Consider the following 18868-nt stretch of genomic DNA (forward strand, 5'->3'; position numbering starts at 1 on the left):
GGTGGTGTGGAAAAGCAGGAAGAGAATGATGCAGAAAAAGAACAGTTAAGGGCCCGGCCTCTCAGACAGTGGGGAAGAAGATCAAGACTGTGAAATAGCATCATCATCATCTTATGACTTTTTTTTCCCTGTCTCCAGGACTGTCCCAGTGCCCCACATCCATACAAGTGGGTGATGGCTTTTAGCAAACGATTGTTAACTGCTCTGGTCCAAAAACTGTTTCCTTGTAGACTGATGTGTCAGTGTTGAGAGCAGTGTTGCATCCCCAGATTTTGATATGGACATGAATTGTGTGTATTAACCTTTCTTGCTGGTAGTCAATTAGTCACTTTTTGTGAAAGACATTCAAGCAGAAGGTTCATAAAGTAAAATGCACTTCTGAAATAAATGTTACTTATTTTATTTAGAAAAGTACCTTTTACTTGAACCTTGCAAGGACTGTCTGCCATCTCTAAGAGGTGCTCATTCTCAAGAACATTTTTTATATTCCTACCACAGCCACATAGGAAGTAAAGGGAAAAAAATACATTCTAGATGCCCAACATGTAATTCTATAACTTCACAATAGAATATATAGTCATACATAATTTTTGCAAAAGTGTTCATGAACTACAGCACTTGTAAAGTTGCACACATTAAAATGGGTCAGGTACAGCTGTTGAGATGCAGATGTTACTCTATTTCTCTCCCACCAGGGTGCAGTGTTGCACCACAGCATGCAGCAGGTGGCACCATCAAGACTCAGCGTCGGAGGATATCCATGTTGCTGGGACCCACTGAGGCTCATCCTGAGCCTTCTGTACGATACATAACAGCTGGGCACAGGCATCTTGCAAGTTGCCATTCACAATCATGTGATCGAAAAACTGGCCAAACTGAGCCTCCATTTTTTGGGATAACTCCTCCATTTCTTGTAGATCTTCATCCTTCAAGAGTAATAGAAGAATATAGATAGCAGAGACTTTATGCAGCAAATAAAAATAATACACCAACATGCATCCCATTTTGGTACCAATTCTAGTCTAGGCTCCTTGATTATGACCTGGGAAAGGATGGTCCAGGGCCTTAGGACCCTGCACCCAAGTGAGAGACCTGGAGGAAGCTTCTGGCTCCTAGCTTCAGATCAGCTGTGCTCTGACTATTCTAGCCATTTGGGGAATGAATGCTCTGTAAAATATGCCTTTCGGATAAACCTTTTTAAAAAAACGAGACCAATTTATAAATGCCACAGTCACTCAAAGAATTCCATGAACTGAAAGACAAACTGGAGAATCAGACCTTCATAGTCATTGAAAAGACACAAAAGACATCATAAAAGGTGCTTAAGGCAAGTACTTGATCTAGCAGTTAAGATGCTGGCTAGGTTGTCTGCTTCTTGGACAGGTGTTTGACACAGTGCTGAAGATGCCACCCTGGGGACACTTAGAGTTCCAGCTCCCGCTCTGATTCCAGCTCCCTGTTATTGGCCACCTGTGAAAAGGCAGCAAGTGATGCCTCAAGTTGTCATGGCCCTGTCATCTACAAGGAAGACCCAATTGAGTTCTGAATTTCTGACTTCGTCTGGGCCCAGCCCTAGACATTTGAGAAGTGAATCAGTGAGCAGAAGATTTCTCTCTCAATGTGTGCGTGTGTGTATATGAGCACCTTTTACATAAGTGAAACTTTCATTCCATATCAGAGTAACTGGGTTTAAATTCTGGCTGTGCTTCTCAATTCCAGCTTCCTCATAATGCTGATTATGAAGTGTTGGGCCCCAGCACGCACGTGGGAGACCTGAATTGAGCTTTCAACTCCAGGCCCAGCCTTAGCTATTTTTGGCATTTGATGAGTTAACCAGTAATAGGAGATCGTCTCTCCTTTCTGCTGTCTCCTCTCTCTTCTCTCCTTCCTCCTGCCTTCTCATCACCCCTCCCTCCCCACTTCCCTGAACTGCATTAGAAAGAAATAGACAGGAGTGTGTCAACTGGCAACTTAGCTGCTAAGGTAAATGCCAGCCCCCAAAGTTACATTCTTCAACACAGTCATCTATGGAAGCAATACAGCAAGTTATTTCTAATCACTACCTTATTGAAGGGTTTCAGGAGCAGATACAAAAGAAGAGATGAGACAAGAAGGACAGTGACTTCCAAGGTGCTCAGCTGGCCAAACCCAGATCTCTCCCCAGCCTACCTGTCACTACAAGCACTACAGTGGCCTCTCACTAAATCTTACTTTGAATTTCATGTCCACGAAGTAGTCGGTAATAATTTTGGCATTTTTCCGAGACTGTTTCATACAGTTCACATTGGATGGCTTTATAAATATGACATAGGGTTTCAGATCTTGAGTTCGAGCCATTTGAATATCCTACATGGAGAAGTTAAAGCACATTTAAAAACAGAAACCCCAGCTTCTTGATCTAAGATCAGAAATCACCAATTATTTTTAGCCAGCAAATAGTCTCATGTGGCCTCCAGTTTTTCATCATTAAATAGCATCAAATATTTTCTTCAAAAACTATGTGCAAACCCTGGCTGTGACTCTCACTAGCTAGGACTAGCTATCACAACCTTACTATCTGGGTAAGAATCTGTATGGGAAAGAATCTGAGTTACTGAGAGTAAATCTCCTTTGACAAAGATAAAGAGAGACCCTCAAGATGAATCTGTACTGTTTCCCCTCACTTTTCTTTCTTCTTGTTATCACCTAACATCGGATCACACTGCTATCTTCACACTGACCACCGGCCTTGACTCAAGGATCAATCTCCCTTCCTCCATTTCTCTTTAGCACTCAAAGTACCTTTTTTAATGACTAATAAAGCACGAGCAGAATTTAGTGATCATCAACAATGGGCCTTCAAATCACATTGTCTTGATTCCAGCTTAACTTGCTTATTTCTGCTTCAGTCCATGTCAAAGACACAACCACATATGTGGCAGCATAGCAACCTCACCTCCTTATGTAAAACAGCATCTTATTCCTACCATCAGAAGTTACCTTGATGTCTCTGTGATCAAAGCAAAAGTCTAACTTTCTTTTATAGTCCTCACTTCTATTCTGTTTTTGTGTCAGAAAGCCAAGATTTCCTCTTCAACTAAAATCAAGATGCTGGCAATTGATGCTTTAAGGAAGACCCTGGCCATTAGATATGAAAAGTGATTTATTTTTCAAAGGCTATTGAAATTAGATATTTCCACTAAGACCTACAGTGTGAGTACAAAGCAGATGACACACATTCAATGCTTTAGGAAGTTAAGAAATATTCTGCTACAAACCCACCTGAGGCTCCAAGTCCATAACACAGACCTTCCCGTCATTAAGGACTGCTTGAACAGCATCCACACTGGTGCCATACAGGTGGCCTTTGTACTCACCGTACTCCAGCATCCTGCAAGGGTGAGAGACAAAAGAATTCTTGCCTAGAATGCCAGAATCCTATATAAGCACTGATTTGAGTTCTGACTACTCAACTTCCAATCCAACTTCCTGATAAATATGCCTTTGGATGCAGAGGAAGATGGCCTGAGGACTTGGTCCTCTGCCATTCTTGTGAAAGACAGAAGATGGAGTTGGCTTTGACCTGACCAACCCTTGCTAATCATGTCCCTTGGGGAATGGATCAGCAGATGGAAGCTCTCTGTCTCTCTCTAACTGCCTTTCAAATAAAGAAATGAATCTTTCAAAAAAGAATTCTTCCTACATGTGAAACATGTAATATGATGATAAGTCCAAGAAATGTGTGGGCATTGCTAGCACAAAAAAAAAAAAGAACTAGCAGATATTCAGCAACATACAAAAGTTACTTCCTCTAAATCTCTAAAGTTTGTAGCTCTGTCCTGTTACCTTTTCACATGCACTGAGTTTGTATATTATTACATCAATGGACATTTCCTTGTTTACCTCTTCAGAAACAAAGGGGCATTGTCCTCAAGAGCTTTAGATAGTGCACAAACACAAGAGAGCTATTTCAAATGCAAAAATAGAGACTACACTGATGTATGAATTCTGCCTCACCTGTGACTATACATGAGGCTTTCAAAGGTTTCCTTTGACACATAATGGTACTCACGCCCATTTATTTCATAGCTCTTTTTGGAACGAGTGGTATCTGTCAAAAAAAGGAGATGAAATATTTCAGAGTCCTCAAATTACCAGTATGCATTGAATCAATATATCTCAATAAATAAATGCATAACCATAATAAAAAGTTTCAATTCAAAAGAAGAAACTTGAATTGGTAAGAAGATAGTTGAAGTTCTCATATCAAAATCAATTCATCTGTAAATCTTTCTTAATTGCTCATGCTATGGAAAAGGATGCTTTCAACTGTAAGCCAGGGTGAGGGGGACTGTTACTTTAAAACAGGCACCAAGGAACTACTTGTGAACCCTAAGATGCCTGAAGACTTCCAGGTAGCAATATTCACAATAGTTTGCTTGAATGGCACATTTCCCATGAGGTTATTTCCTCCTCCATGCTAAGTGTAACATTACTATCCACAGTTACCTGGTTAAGTAATTGCAGCTTTTGGAAAATAATTAACTTCCTCACATTCCCATCACCCCTCATTAGTTTTTTTAACGAAAACTAAAGTTGAAACTAGAATCCAGATGTTCCAATTTCTCCTAGCTTAATGTTTCTACATCTGCTTATCTCCAGTGTAGACTAGAGAAACACCTCGCTGTTCTGTCCCTGCCAGATGCACTAATACCCAGGAGGAGTGCAGTCTAATCTCATTAAGCGGTAAAACTAAGTAGTTTTGAATGAGTCTAGATTCAGTCTGATTCGTTGAATGTAGCCCTTTTGATTAGTAACTCTTCAACTTAAATACTACTTAGCATGAAATATAGGCATTCACCGAATACCTAAAAAAATTTTTCTTGTCTGCTCATTCATTTACTCAAGTAATGTGTACCAAATACTTGCTGTGTTGTAGATGTTGTGTTAGCTTTGGGCAATATTGAATTATGTTAACACAAACCAAAGTAGTCCCTTCTCCTTTGCTTCCATTGCCTTGATAATTTATATGGTGTTTTAAAGTACATGAGTTGCTGCATCACCCACGGCATACATTTTAAGCTAAATATGGTTTACTCAACTTCAAAAACAACATTTGGACAATATTTTTTCAGTTTGACTGGTGGTTCTCCAAACACTTTGTAATTTTTTGGTGACCTGTTAGTATTCTACTTTCATCCAGAGCATTGAAATAATGGATTCTTTTTAGTTTTTCTTCTTGAGATTTACACCCATTCTTGCATACACAGGTACTAACTTCAGAATATACAATCTGTGAGATGTGACCCTAAGACATTTTAGGTGTCTCACTGCTGCTGTGTGAAAAACTGGCAGCTCCTGAGAATTTTCTAATCACATTTAAGGCTCATTTAAAAAAAAAATGCACCATCATTCCTCTATAATTGCATTTTCATAATTCAACTCAATTTAGTAATTAAAATCCCATTTCCATATAATGATCAAGATTATGAACTTCATTTCTATCTTGGGTTTCTCCTGCACCCACTATCTTGGGTTTCAGATCTTCATCCTGGGAAGCCAGGAGTCAGAGAAACCAAAAATCAAGAAGAGTATAAGTCACTTCTCTTTTTTTTTCCTTTTGTGTCTGCTGCCTTTCTCCCTGATTGATAACTTCCAAGGCTAAAGTGCAGGAATGCTGACAGCAGGACAGGATTATTCTGAATTGGCAGGTATCAATGCTGGCCACTTGCCCTTACTTCCTTTAGACCTGTCCAATGTGTAAACTCATTGCTTGCTCCTATAAGTTGGCATACTGGATTATCTTGTAGATCCTACCAACATTACTTCTTCCACCACAGGGTCTCTTGAATTCAGTCTCCATCCCTGATTGGCATCTGCTATTCCTTTCACAGCTTGATGTTTCTGGGTGTCCACTTTTGACTTTCTTCAGAGGCATCATCTTGGGTAGAAACCAAGATAATCCCAGGCTGAATTTTCCCCCATGTGATCAACCCAGGTGTGGTACTTGAGAAATATTACATATCTTTTGCTGTAAGAGTTTCTTCAAGAGCAGCTACTTCCCAAATCACAGCCATTAGGCACTTCCTCTAACCTTGTATCTTACACAAAAAAGACCATTCCAACTCTTGCATCTTACAAGAGTTTACACCAAACATGACATAGTTCTGTAAGACCAGGATATTTGCAGAGACAAAGGAAGTTTTGCCAAAATATCAAAAAACTAAAACAAAACTGAACTCACGTGGCACTGCACTTTGAAAATGGCAGGGGTTAAATTCAATAAGTTGTCTCCTTAGTTCATTTACTCCAACGCCAGAAGGCCCTAAAAAAAAAAACCCACGTACAGAAATCAATCAATAAGAATAAATATAATTAATCATGTGGTGAAATAATCATTTTCAGTTGTTTTATTGACGAAACTTGAACGCAAACATTTTAGGAAAATTTGATATCTTCCTTTCTTACAGATTGAAACAATACCAGAAATCTCTTGGGAATTTTTCTGGTGACCCCATGGACTGGCCCACAGCACTTCAACATCCAGAAATGAGACAGGGAACTGCAGGAAGCTGTACCTTAACAAACTTTACAAAAATAATGGATGTTGTGTCACTGTGTTAGTCTGACTGCACATCATCTGACACATCCTTTCTCTTTCAAATGAAGCTTCTTTCAAATCACAACCAGAAATCAGTTCCAACAACCACAGGTTCCTGGACTTAAGAATTCAGGGGTACAGTTCTGAATGCTTAAACCATGACTCCTATGCACAAGCAGAGGCAGAGATATTGCCATGAATATATAACCTGCAGTTACACAAATTGAAAAGTCTGGAAGGTCACCACACTTGCATCAATGCTCTGCTATCGCTTCTTGAACTCCTCGACACTTCCATTTTATTTTGATTTTTGTATGGGTCCATGTAAATGATGTGGTCAAGTCCTGGTTCTGGAACATGTTACTCTACCTGTCCATGCCCTGCTCACAGCTGAATGCACAGAGAACGTGGCAATAAAGCAGAGGATGCTACTGATGCAGGGACCAACTTTGCAGCGATCTTGGCCACAAAATCAGGTCACCCCAGCACTCTACTTGACCTGTTCTTTAGCACCAAAAATTCACAAAATTCAATTCACAAGATTTTAGACACTTTTCTAGAGGAGGCAGGTATAAATTTCTTATGGAAGCAAATTTTAAGTCTTGATTTTCCTCATACAGACATGTGATCCAGCTTGGGAGTATGTCGGCTACACTTCTAGTGCAAATTCCACACAGGCAAAAAATGCTTCAGTTATAATATCCTTGTAATATAACCGTTTTCATTCAAGTTCATGTACACCATGGCCCACCATACTCGATTGCACACACACACACACGTACGTCTTCCTGCACCAAACAGTGCTTATGTAAGGGTCCATAGAGAGTTCTATCCTTATTACTACTCCCACAACAGGACAAACCCAGAAGGAGAATGCCGAGCACGATTGGAGGCGGTGCATGCTGGGACACACGTACCCACGAGCACTATGAGGCGGTGCTTATCTCCAGGTCGTCGCTGGTATCTCACCACCTCCTCATAAGGGGCACCCACGGCACTGTAGCAGCCACCAGTGCAGCACACAGTGGCACGCAGCTGGCTGAGGTGGGACTTCCTGCGACAAAGGCGCATGCTGCGACGGAAACCAGCTGGGCAGAGTGAAAGGCAGAGACATGAGCCCCAGGACTGGAGAGATGACTTCTCCCATTAAGTCTTTTGAAGCCTGCAGGGACTGGGACTCTAGAGGACTAATTAATGTGGAGTTGGTGTTCTGAAGGTAGAAGAGACAGACTGCTATGAAGTAAAAATGACCAATACTCCACTTGTTAACTCCAAGTTACCTCCAGAGTCGTGATCATCCTTGGGACTAGGGGGGTGTACTGTTCAACTAATCCAAGTCCATTTTCAGGGGAAATTTACATTGTATGGTGGAAGGAGAAACAAAAATTAACAACATGAGAGTTTACGAAAGGGGTGAGCAGATGGAGAGTGACAGGATATGATTTCAGTGAAGGTGTTTCTGAGAAGTTGGCATTGGGCAGAGGTATGTGGGAAGTAAAGGAGATAGTTAAGGAGGCATCTGGAAGAACAGCAACACAGGTTGAGAGAAGTGCCAATGTCAACATGCAGAGAAAAAGTGCATGCTTGAAGGAGCCAGAGTCTGCAGCAGGGCAACAAGAAGAGCAAGGATTGTGGGAAATAGACAGTACAGCTGGAGCCAGGTCATCCAGGGCCTGGGGAAGTGATGGAGTGTGGCCCAGGGTAAGGAGAGGGGCATTGGAAAACAGAAAAACACAGTGTGATACGGACTTTATTTCTACAGAATCTAGCTGAAACAGCATGGAAATGTGGCCAGGTGTAGCTATTTAATCTAATGATCAGGACTTTTTCACTGCATATCAGAGTCCCTGAGTTTGATTCCCAGCTCTGGCTCCTGACTCCAACTTCCTGCTAATGCTGACTTTGGGAGGCAGTTGTCATGGCTAGAGTGATTGTCTCCTGCAACCTAAGATGGGGAAACTTGGATTGAGTTCCTGGCTCCTGGTTCTACCCCAGACCAGTCTAGCTGTTGTCTCTTGTTCTCCCTCTCTCTCCTCAATTTTTTTTTAAGAAAGAAGAAATGGGGCCCGAGGGCATGGTCTAGCGGCTAAAGTTCTCGCCTTGAACGCCCCAGGATCCCATATGGGCGCTGGTTCTGATCCCAGCAGCTCCACTTCCCATCCAGCTTCCTGCTTGTGGCTTGGGAAAGCAGTCGAGGATGGCCCAATGCTTTGGGACCCTGCACCTGCGTGGGAGACCTGGAGGAAGTTCCTGGCTCCTGGCTTTGGATCGGCACAGCACCAGCCATTGCACTCACTTGGGGAGTGAATCATCGGACAAAAGATCTTCCTTTCTGTCTCTTCTCCTCTCTGTATATCTGACTTTGCAATAAAACTAAATAAATCTTAAAAAAAAAAAGAAGAAGAAGAAGAAATGTGACTGTAAGTGATGAATCATCAAAATTTCAGAATCATCGAAATCTATGTCTTTAGAGCAAGTTGTAAAACAAACTGGAGGAAACCAAAAATATTTGCTTTTAGCACATAATTAAGAGATACCAGGGAGAAACGAGATGAACAATGAGGACTAATCAATAAATCAGAATATTAACCCAAATATCAGACAGAAAAACCAGAACATGGAACAAAATTGAAAATGTTCAAGAGCGGAATTAGCTTCAGAAATGTGAGAAGAGCATCGGGCCAGTATGAAATAACTTAACAAGTGATAAAAGATCCACCTCTTATTAATCATCACCTACCGATAAAGAACTTCTGACCATAGCCAATAAACTCCTCCTTCTCTGGAACACAGGTAATGACAAGAAAAGAGTAAACGGGTGTGAAACATTTGCTTCATCTTCAAATGTCCCACTGTCATTTTTACAGTCGAGTACAGCACAGTTGAATGTATCCTCCAGTAGCTTACTATGGGATTTGCCAGCACCTTCCATCCTATCAGTTATATGCCACACACTCTAGAATTTTAGCTCTACACTAAAAACATATTTTTTCCAATATGGCGAGGAACAAAGAGCCAGTCAAAGCCTGACTAAAAATGTAAGAAAGAAGATATCAACATACAGGAAAAGCATAACAACTAAGTGTACATTTTGAGATGTATCTTAAGAAAAAGCATTTTTTTTAAAACAAAAGGGGCTAGCACAATGGCTCAACTGGCTAATCCTGTACTTGCAAGTGCCAGCATTCCACACAGACGCTGGTTCATGTCCCGGCTGCTCGACTTCCAATCCAGCTTCATGCTTATGTCTGGGAAACCAGTGGAGGATGGACCAAAGCCTTGGGACTCTGGCCCCACATAGGAAACACAGAAGAAACTCCTGGCTCCTGGCTTTTCATGGGCTCAGCCATTGCAGCCATTTGAGGAGTGGACCAGTGGATGGAAAGTCTTTCTCTGTCTTTTCTCTTTGAAAATCTCTTTCCAACAAAAATAAATAAATCTGAAAAAAGAATCAGATACACTGTCTATGGCTTTTACCTTACAGATACTCTGGACGTATAATTTCTATAATTAATCTCTTGGATGAATAATGGATTTTTATTTTCTCCCTTATAAAATCATCCATTTTAGATAAAGTTAGTGTTGGTTGAATTTTCAAATAAATAAATTTTTCTTTAAAAGGAATGTTAAGTTTAAAAGAAAATATCTACTCATGGGCTCATAAAAGGGAATTAACACTCCCTCCTTGTTCATTTTTAAATGTATTATATGAAATTAAATACTTCATTATTTATTTCACCCTTAAAATATTCTATTCACCTTAGAAATTATTCTGTCAAGTATTCACTCTAAGACAGTAAATGATCTCAAACATAGCATACTCAGTCAATAACAATTACCTTCTGAAAGCTCCTCTGGATATTGGGTTAAAGGCAGAAACAAACATGGAAAACATCAAATAACAGCAAATAATGAAACAAAAGCATTCATGTCATCATTAACAAATGTTGTAACTCACATAAGGCCAGGCCAGGCAAATGAGCAATGCAGAATTGGGGATTCAGAAATTCACTTAGTCTGATTCGGCTGCGGGGGGACAGAAACATTTTTCTCCACAAGCTGCCTCTCAAGCTGTTCCCTGAGGGTGGGCATTTGACCTGCTGGCTAAGACTCCAGGCAGAAGGCCTGCACCCTCTTGTCCCAGGGCCTGGGTCTGATACCTGCTCCAGCTCTGGATTCCAGCTCCCAACTGATGTGATGGCTTAGGTAAGAGAGTTAACCACCACCCTACCCAGGAAGCTTGGGCTGAGTTCCCATAGCCTTTGCAGGTGGACAATCTCTACATAGGTCTAGCTTTATCTTGGTTTCTCCATGTCTCTCCAAACAATAATTTAAAACAAAACAAAAAAAGACTCTCCTTGTAGCCTTCTTAACTATGAAGATTCTACAGGATGAGACTTGAGTGAGTTGCTTCTTGATTGTGCTCCTACTTGAGCTGGGTTTAGAATGTTCGAGAAAGTTCTCACCATTTCAACTGCCTCCTAATAGATAAAGGCAGTTACGTTCTTTCCAATTGTACTGCTATTCTTTGGAAGCCAACTGCTGACTGTCCATTAAGAACAGATTAATTAGGCCCGGTGGCGTGGCCTAGTGGCTAAAGTCCTTGCCTTGAACGCCCCAGGATCCCATATGGGTGCCAGTTCTAATCCCAGCAGTTTCACTTCCCATCCAGCTCCCTGCTTGTGGCCTGAAAAGCAGTCGAGGACGGCCCAATACTTTGGGACCCTGCACCCGTGTGGGAGACTCGGAAGAGGCTCCTGGTTCCTGGCTTCAGATAGGCGCAGTACCGTCCGTTGCGCCTCACTTGGGGAGTGGATCATCGGATGGAAGATCTTCCTCACTGTCTCTCCTCCTCTCTGTATATCTGACTTTGTAATAAAATAAATCTTTTAAAAAATAGCAGATTAATTATAATTTAATCAGTATAGTGCTGTAACCTTTACATAAAAATTAAAAAGGAAATAATTTAGGCATTAGAAGTATTTTACATTGGGCTGTTACAGTGTGTAACATGTTAATCCTTTGCCTATGGCACCAGCATGCCAAAGAGGTGCCAGTTTGGGTCCAACCCGGCTCCCTACTAATGGCCTGGGAAAGCAATGAAGGATAACCCAAGGCTTTGGACCCATGCACCCAACTGGAAGCCTCAGAAGACGTTCCAGGCTCCTGGCTTCAGACCAGCCCACCCCCAGATGTTGAAGTTATTTGTGGAGTGAACCAGCAGATGGAAGATCTCTCGCTCTCTATCTGTAATTCTTTTAAGCAAAATAAAGAAATCTTCAAAATAGTATTTTACATTGTAATATATATTATCAAACGTGATTTCTATAGAAAACATAAAAAGCTACTAGATGCTTAGACTTCGTAAAATGAAAGAGCATGGACTTAAACGGAGATGATTAGAAAACATTTCTTTATATGAAGTACAAAAAATGGATGTGGTAAGGAATGAAGGGTGGTTTGGTAAACCCAGATGAGATTTTATTTATATATGATGAGAGAAAGGAAATTGCCTTACTGAAGCAAGGATAATAAGCTCACGCAATTAGAGACCAGAGAGTGAATTACACGAACAAGCAGCATGCTTGGAATCATGGGAGTAACATTATCACGTCCCAACTGCTGTCAGCTTAAAAATAAAAAATTTGTGGGGCCTATTTTTGCACTAATTGTGTAAAGATTACTTTGAGGGATAGATAATTGATGTTTACCATCTGCCATATAACAAATAATATATTAAAGAAAAAGGAAATTGGTTCAGTAGAGACTCCACACTTTACAGTCTACCTAGTGTCCATGAGGAGAAGATGGAATATGTACAACAAAGGCTTCCATAATTGCCAAGCAAAGCCCGTATTCTGTCTGAATACCTCCTCCATAATGATTGGCTTTCATGTTACATCTTGAGAAAACTGCTAAATGACCTTTATATTTCTAATGAGTTTGGTCCAGGAGGACACTTGGCAGGCATGCAGGGCTGGGGACAGCCGTTCACTGTGCAGGGCACCTGGCTATCCTCATTCCCACCAGGCAAGGTCTACAGTGCCTTCCTTCAATACAACTAAAAAAAAAGATGCACTGCTCCCCATCCCCGAGTTCTGGGAACAAGTACTGACCCTACAAGAAACATTCATCAATGAAAAATGTACAGTGTCTCACTTCAACACTGCTGATTCTTTTCAATAAATTTTATATTTGAGGTTGATAGCATAACATTATAGGACTCTTACAGATAGTAACTACTGTGGTGAAAGACTAGCAGATCGATCATTTCATGTAGTTAGCATTTAATTCTTTTACTGTTACTGTATTTAAACAAATGTTATAGCAAAACCCTGAATATGTTTAAATTATACCAAGATTTGGAATATGCATTTTAAAAACCAAAGCCAGATGACGCCTTTTTTTTTTTTTTTACTTACCAGATTCAAATGTTTCTTCATCTAGAGGTTTCCATGGAGGCAAAAACCAAAGCCATTGCATTACTGTCAACACTGAGTCCATATTAAAACGTTCTAATATCCTGGCATACACTTCTGCTCAGGCACCATCTGTAAACTTGTATTCCTAACTCAAGGCCCACATCAGTGGTGTCTCAGTGGCATATATAGCCTTGAATGAGGTCCATGGTGTCTAGCAGCTGGAGTATGGCAGGAGCATAACATAAAATAAAACAATGAAATGAGAAAGATGATAAATAAATGGCAATTCCAAAGAGGGTCAGTGGGAGGGATCAAGTAGGATGTCAGAGACTCCTTTATGCTGTCAGATATAGCACAGCCTGGCTGCTGGAGGGCTTGTGATGGCAAGGGAGGGAGGGATGTCTGTCTACAGAGTTGGTGACCCCCAAACAAGGGATGGGGTGGCAAAAAGAGTTAGTCTGAGGATGGCTTCACTGAGTATATTTGTTCAGGTAACTGAGAAATATAGGAGGTAGACCAGCTTCCTCATTTGTGAAGACCATTCTCGTCAGTGTCTTTAGAAGATTCGAAAGATTAAGAAATGAGAATTCTATGAAGGACAATTCACAATCAGTATAATCAGTATAATCAGTATAATCAGTATTATCATCACACATACCCTTGAATCAGGCAATTCTGCATCTTAAGCATGTCAAACATGTGTGAGCTAGAAGACTTACAAAGCGACTCCTTGAAGCACTGTTTATAACAGCTAATGCAAATGTCTGCAAATACTAGCAAGAGATTATACAAGTGTACACCAACTTACTTCACCAAAAATCTGTTCTGAAAGAAGAAGAGAGGCTGGGGAAAGGAAGGCAGGAGGAAGAGGAGGGAGAGGAAGGAAAGCAGCAGTAGCAGAGGAAGCTCTTTATGTATTGAAATAGAACTATCTGCAAGAGCTGTAACATGAAGTTGAGAAGCCAAGCTGAGATAGTGTGCATGTGTGCCATACTGTCAAAGGATGTGTGTACGGCCAAGGGGTAGGAGAGGAGAGAAATGCTTATCGTTGCTTTCATGGGCACAGAATATATCAGGAGGCAGAGGTGATAAACTGACAGTGTTCCTGCTAGAGCAGGAACACTGAGCAGAGGAACTTCATACTGATTACACTTTCACAGCTCCTGAATGTTCAACTATGTTACTGTGCTAATAAGATTATCTAATTAAAATTGTAGAAAGTGAACATTACTAACATTAAATAAAAAAAAAAGAATGTGTACGGGTCCGGCACTGTGACCTAGTGGCTAAAGTTCTTGCCTTGCACACACCAGGATCCCATATGGGCACCATTTCTAATCCTGAGTGCTCCACTTTCCATCCAGCTCCCTGCTTGTGGCCTGGGAAAGCAGTTGAGGACGGCCCAAAGCCTTGGGACCCTGCATCCGTATGAGAGACCCTGAAGAAGCTCCAGGCTCCTGGCTTCGGACTGGCTCAGCTCCAGCTGTTGCAGCTGCTTAGGGAGTGAACCAGTGAATGGAAGATCTTTCTCTCTGTATCTCCTCTTTATATCTGCCTTTCCAATAAAAATAAATAAATATTTTTAAAAGAATGTTTATTCAGTGAAATAAACAGTATCACCATTAATCCTCAGCTGTTCTTTGAGATATATGTGAATCTTTGAAATATCCACTATTTAAACATAACACACTACTAGCCTTTCATTTCTGCACTAGATTAGTCTATAAAGGCAAGATAAATTTAATTGTCAAAGTCTTCCCAACTATTCATCTCACAAAAATGAGTGACTCTTAAGCTAATCTCAGTGTTGCCACCAAATTTGAATCATATTTTCCCAATTTGCCAGGAAAAAAGTACAGAAATGTTAAAGCCTTTTTTTTTTTTACATATTTCTCACACTTTGGTAACCCACTATTGTCTGTCTATACTAGAATCTGGCAAAAGATGGTATCCGACTTTAACAAAACATAGACTCTGCGTTTGTAAAGTCTGCTCTCCCAGAATGCTGTATAGCAGCCCACCAAGAGCACAGGAATTTCCATGGGCTGTACCATCTGATATGACAAGTGCCACTCAGCATCCCTGAGATCATTTCCAAGATGCTGTTCTCTACAACACTTCCAGCAGGTTGGTGGGAGCGTGGAGACATCCCTTCCAAATGAGGCACCTCCCAAGGAGGGAAAGGGCTGAGACGTGTTCAGTATAGGAGAGGCCAGTCCTTTCTGGCCACTCTGCTCAGCATAATCTGTAGTTAAGGGCTTCATATTTGCTCTCAGTATAAAGCGACCAAGGACAAGTGTTACCTGCTTCCACACACTTCTCGTCAATCTTCATGTCATCATCTGTAAAACAGAGAAAGGAGAAACTGAAACACATATGAACTTGTTAGCATTAAAACCCAAATTCCATGTGTATAAACCAATAAAACTCAGACTACCTTCCAATAAAGCTTCGCTTACAACCACTGCTCACTCGGAGGGACAAAAGGCTGCTTCTTCATAAAATATATTGTATGGAGGACACAGAGCATCAAATGTTTAAAGATCTTAAAGTGTGGACTTTTGAAGGCTGGACAAATGTGTTTATCTCTAAACTTGTTCTCCAACAGGGACTGGGTCAATAATAACATACACGGTCAGCACAGTAGGGTGATACATTTCAGCAGTGTATTTTACACGTCTCACAAAAGGCTGAGAGACAAAAATGTGAAGATTCTCAACACAAAGAACTTAAATGCTTAAGTGTTGAGAATGTGATGTCAGTATCCCAAATGGCCACCAGTTCAAAGCCTGGCTGGTCCGCTTCTGATCCAGCTCCCTGCTAACATTCTGGGAAAGCCTTGAAGAATGACCCAGGTGCTTGGTCCTTTGCACTCGCAGGACAGACCCTGAAGTTCCTGGCTGCTAACTTTAATCTGGCACAATCCCCAGAGGCTGTGCCAGGCTCTCCTCGCAATCCCAACAGAGCAACCTGGGATGTGATGCCAGGTACACAAACCCAGGAGCAGGTGCCCTGGAGGCGAGCCTTCCCTAACTTCTTCCACTCACTTCTGCCTTCCTCTGTTTGCATCACATACCTCTTTTGTCCTTGGGGGACAGAGGTTAGAGCCCCACAATTACAACTCAAGTCTTTGGCAGTCCTTGGAGTCCCTTTCCAAGTCAAGAATGTAACGTGGGTGGTGGCTAAGGGGATTCCTTTCCTCCATGTCTCCCCTCTCTGCAGGGAGGCAGCATCTTGTTTTCTCGTGTGTGTATGTGTGTGACATCACCGGGAGTCTTCCAGATGGTTGGACCACAGAGAAGGGGAAAGGAGAGTAACTGAAAGTCCCATTCAACCCATAATGTAGGACTCTTCAGACACATAAAGGCTTGAATCCACTGTTGGCAGCTTTAGATAACTGTGCTTATTGACTCTGAGCCTCAATCTTCCACCCATAAAATGGGATCAACAATAACAGTTTCCTTACAGTGCTATTTTCATAGAAAATATATAAAAGAGTTGAAACAAAATAGTTTATCCATTTCACAGTTTTTAACAAGTTCTTCCCAAGTGCTATGTTAGATACTGAAGCTGTTTATAAATGTTACTTCTGTTTATTCCTTTGTATGTTAGAACAATTACATTGTACATTTTTCACTGATCATTTTATAGATTAGTGACTGCCACTCTATCACGTATGTCAGAAGAGCTTAATAACGGAATTAAATTGAATTTTAAAAAAGAACCACTACTAGATTTTGGAGAGATGTGGTTTTTCTGCTCTCAAAATACTAGTTCTTACCTTCCTCCATAGAAATCACTGGGAGCAGACAAATAATGGAAAAGAGAGAGAGAGAGAGAGAGAGAGAGAGAGAGAGAGAGAGGTGTCAATGCTCAAGTTTCCCAGATCAATTCACAGTAAGAGAAGCAAAGAGCCAACATTTCTGTAATTAATATTCTAGGCTAGTTCTTTAGAAGTTCAACGGAGATTTAGTAGCAAAATGGTCAATGAAGGCATTTGTGAGCCTTGCTGGAAAGGGGGATGCTTTTGGAGAATTCCTTCCCTTTCCATCCCAATAGTCTATCAGCATCACACCCCACTTCCCTCTGATTTAATGAACTTAGTTTGGCTTACTTTAGAAACCCAAATACTGAGTCAAAGAAGGAAGAATGAATGAATAAGAGAGAAGAAAGGAGGAAGGGGAGACAGAGGGAGAAAAGGCTAGTGTGTGGCTCCCCAGTCTTGCATGTCAGCTGTTGGATAATGCATATATGAGCTGCAGAGATCCTAGAGGGCTTCACTCTACAGAGGGACAACTTGAGGTATTGCCAACACAAGATTATTTGTGTTTTCATCAACAGAAAAATCTTTCAAACCCTAAGCATTGACTATCTATAGAGGCGTTTCTGATGGTTGGCTGCCAGGGAGAATATTTGCAGGCACACTCACATATGGTTGACTTGGAACAGGTGTGAGGCTGGTACGGCTGAGACCACCAGAATTCCCGCTGCTTCCTAGGCAGAAACAGAGACAGCAAGTTCTGGGGTGTCCATTCCTTCATCGTGGCTGATCAAGCAACCACAGCACACCACTGCGCACAGCCCCATTCCATGGCCCTAGACATGGGTGGGAATGAGGGTTATCCTCACTCCCCTCTGCCATTTCCAGATCTTTAAGCATTGCCCACTTTAAGTAACATCCCCCAGCCAGTCCTGCTCACTCTCATACTTACTGTGCTATTCTGTCATTATCCTCAATGATTCTATTAAGCACATGAATATTCTTCCTAAACACTGTTTTCTCAGGTTTTTAGTTTTCTCTTTTCCAGTGACCTTCCCATCCTTCTACTATCATTTATACCTTAGACCTTAACAGGACCAATAACCTCAATATCACCACAATTTCAATTTCCAGCAATCTTTTTTCCTACTATTACTTCCCATTCTCCCAACCCCAACAATCAGCTGACGCCACAGGAATCTACAATCCAGTGATTTTGCTTCCTTTTTCTAATTCTCATTGGCTTCATTCCCTTAGCTCTCTCAACAGCTTAAATGCCATAGTGCTTCATTATAAGCACTTTCTGACCCTTTCCTGATTTCAGGAAGTTGACCAGAAGTACTTCAAATTTATGACCTTTAACCTATGTGAGCCCTGAATGCAGATCCTACCAAACCAACCTAACCCATTTGCACTTGGGGAAACTTTTCAATCTTTCTCCAACTCCTTCTTGACCATCTCTTTACCCTCCCACTCTCACTCATGACACTTTCCCCACTAACAAAATGAGAGAAACTGGAGGTAAACTTCCACAAACTGGCATCCTGTGCTCCGCCACTATGTGCCCAACATATGCAGCCTTCTCCTGTTCCTGTGAATGAATGGATTATGATCTATCAAGCTAAGCCCTCTTTTCTGTATGATCAAAGCCATTGATAACAGTAGCCCTCTTCTCTTCCATGTGCTAAATGCTTTCCTTCTCACTGAATGTTCACTTTTCCTGGACGACCACTCCAACTAGTATCACTTATCCTGTCCAAATACTCTTCTCAGATCACTGTGCTTCCCCAAGCCATTTCTCCATTACTCTGTTCTGCTTTATGCCAAAAATACCTCAAAGGGTTTTCCATTATTGATGTCATAAATTTCTTGAAATAAAATTCTAGTTAGGACTTGGGCACCATTCCTCCCCTGATTATGCTTTTGTCAAGATCATCCAGGATCTTCACATTGGTAAATCTAACAGTCAGCTCTCAGTGTTTGGTAGAGTGACCAGGAGCCCAGGTGGTCTTGGTTGGCATCCTGCCTCACTCTTTCACAGTCTCTTTTACTAGGTGCTTGTCCTCTTCCTGATCCCTGAACACAGCTGTGCCTTGGACAACTTTC

The 18868-nt window shown here is 41.3% G+C and overlaps 1 protein-coding gene across 1 annotated transcript in view; it reads right to left on the minus strand.

The window, feature by feature from the left end:
* Positions 1–734: 734 nt before the first annotated feature.
* Positions 735–18868, minus strand: part of LOC121159381 (MAGUK p55 subfamily member 4) — a 32483-nt gene continuing 14349 nt past the window's right edge. The window contains exons 10-21 of the mRNA XM_040984400.1: positions 17432–17496; positions 16784–16801; positions 15306–15344; positions 13003–13023; positions 10420–10434; positions 9321–9362; positions 7498–7668; positions 6224–6304; positions 3997–4090; positions 3262–3370; positions 2212–2346; positions 735–926 (exon numbers count right to left, since the gene is read on the minus strand). Of these exons, the coding sequence (XP_040840334.1) occupies positions 735–926; positions 2212–2346; positions 3262–3370; positions 3997–4090; positions 6224–6304; positions 7498–7668; positions 9321–9362; positions 10420–10434; positions 13003–13023; positions 15306–15344; positions 16784–16801; positions 17432–17496 (982 nt within the window). The remainder of the gene's footprint in view (positions 927–2211; positions 2347–3261; positions 3371–3996; positions 4091–6223; positions 6305–7497; positions 7669–9320; positions 9363–10419; positions 10435–13002; positions 13024–15305; positions 15345–16783; positions 16802–17431; positions 17497–18868) is intronic.

Source organism: Ochotona curzoniae, unplaced genomic scaffold (genome assembly GCF_017591425.1).
Source record: "Ochotona curzoniae isolate NIBS_2020 unplaced genomic scaffold, NIBS_Ocur_1.0 contig_4148, whole genome shotgun sequence".
Classification (NCBI taxonomy): Eukaryota; Metazoa; Chordata; class Mammalia; order Lagomorpha; family Ochotonidae; genus Ochotona; species Ochotona curzoniae.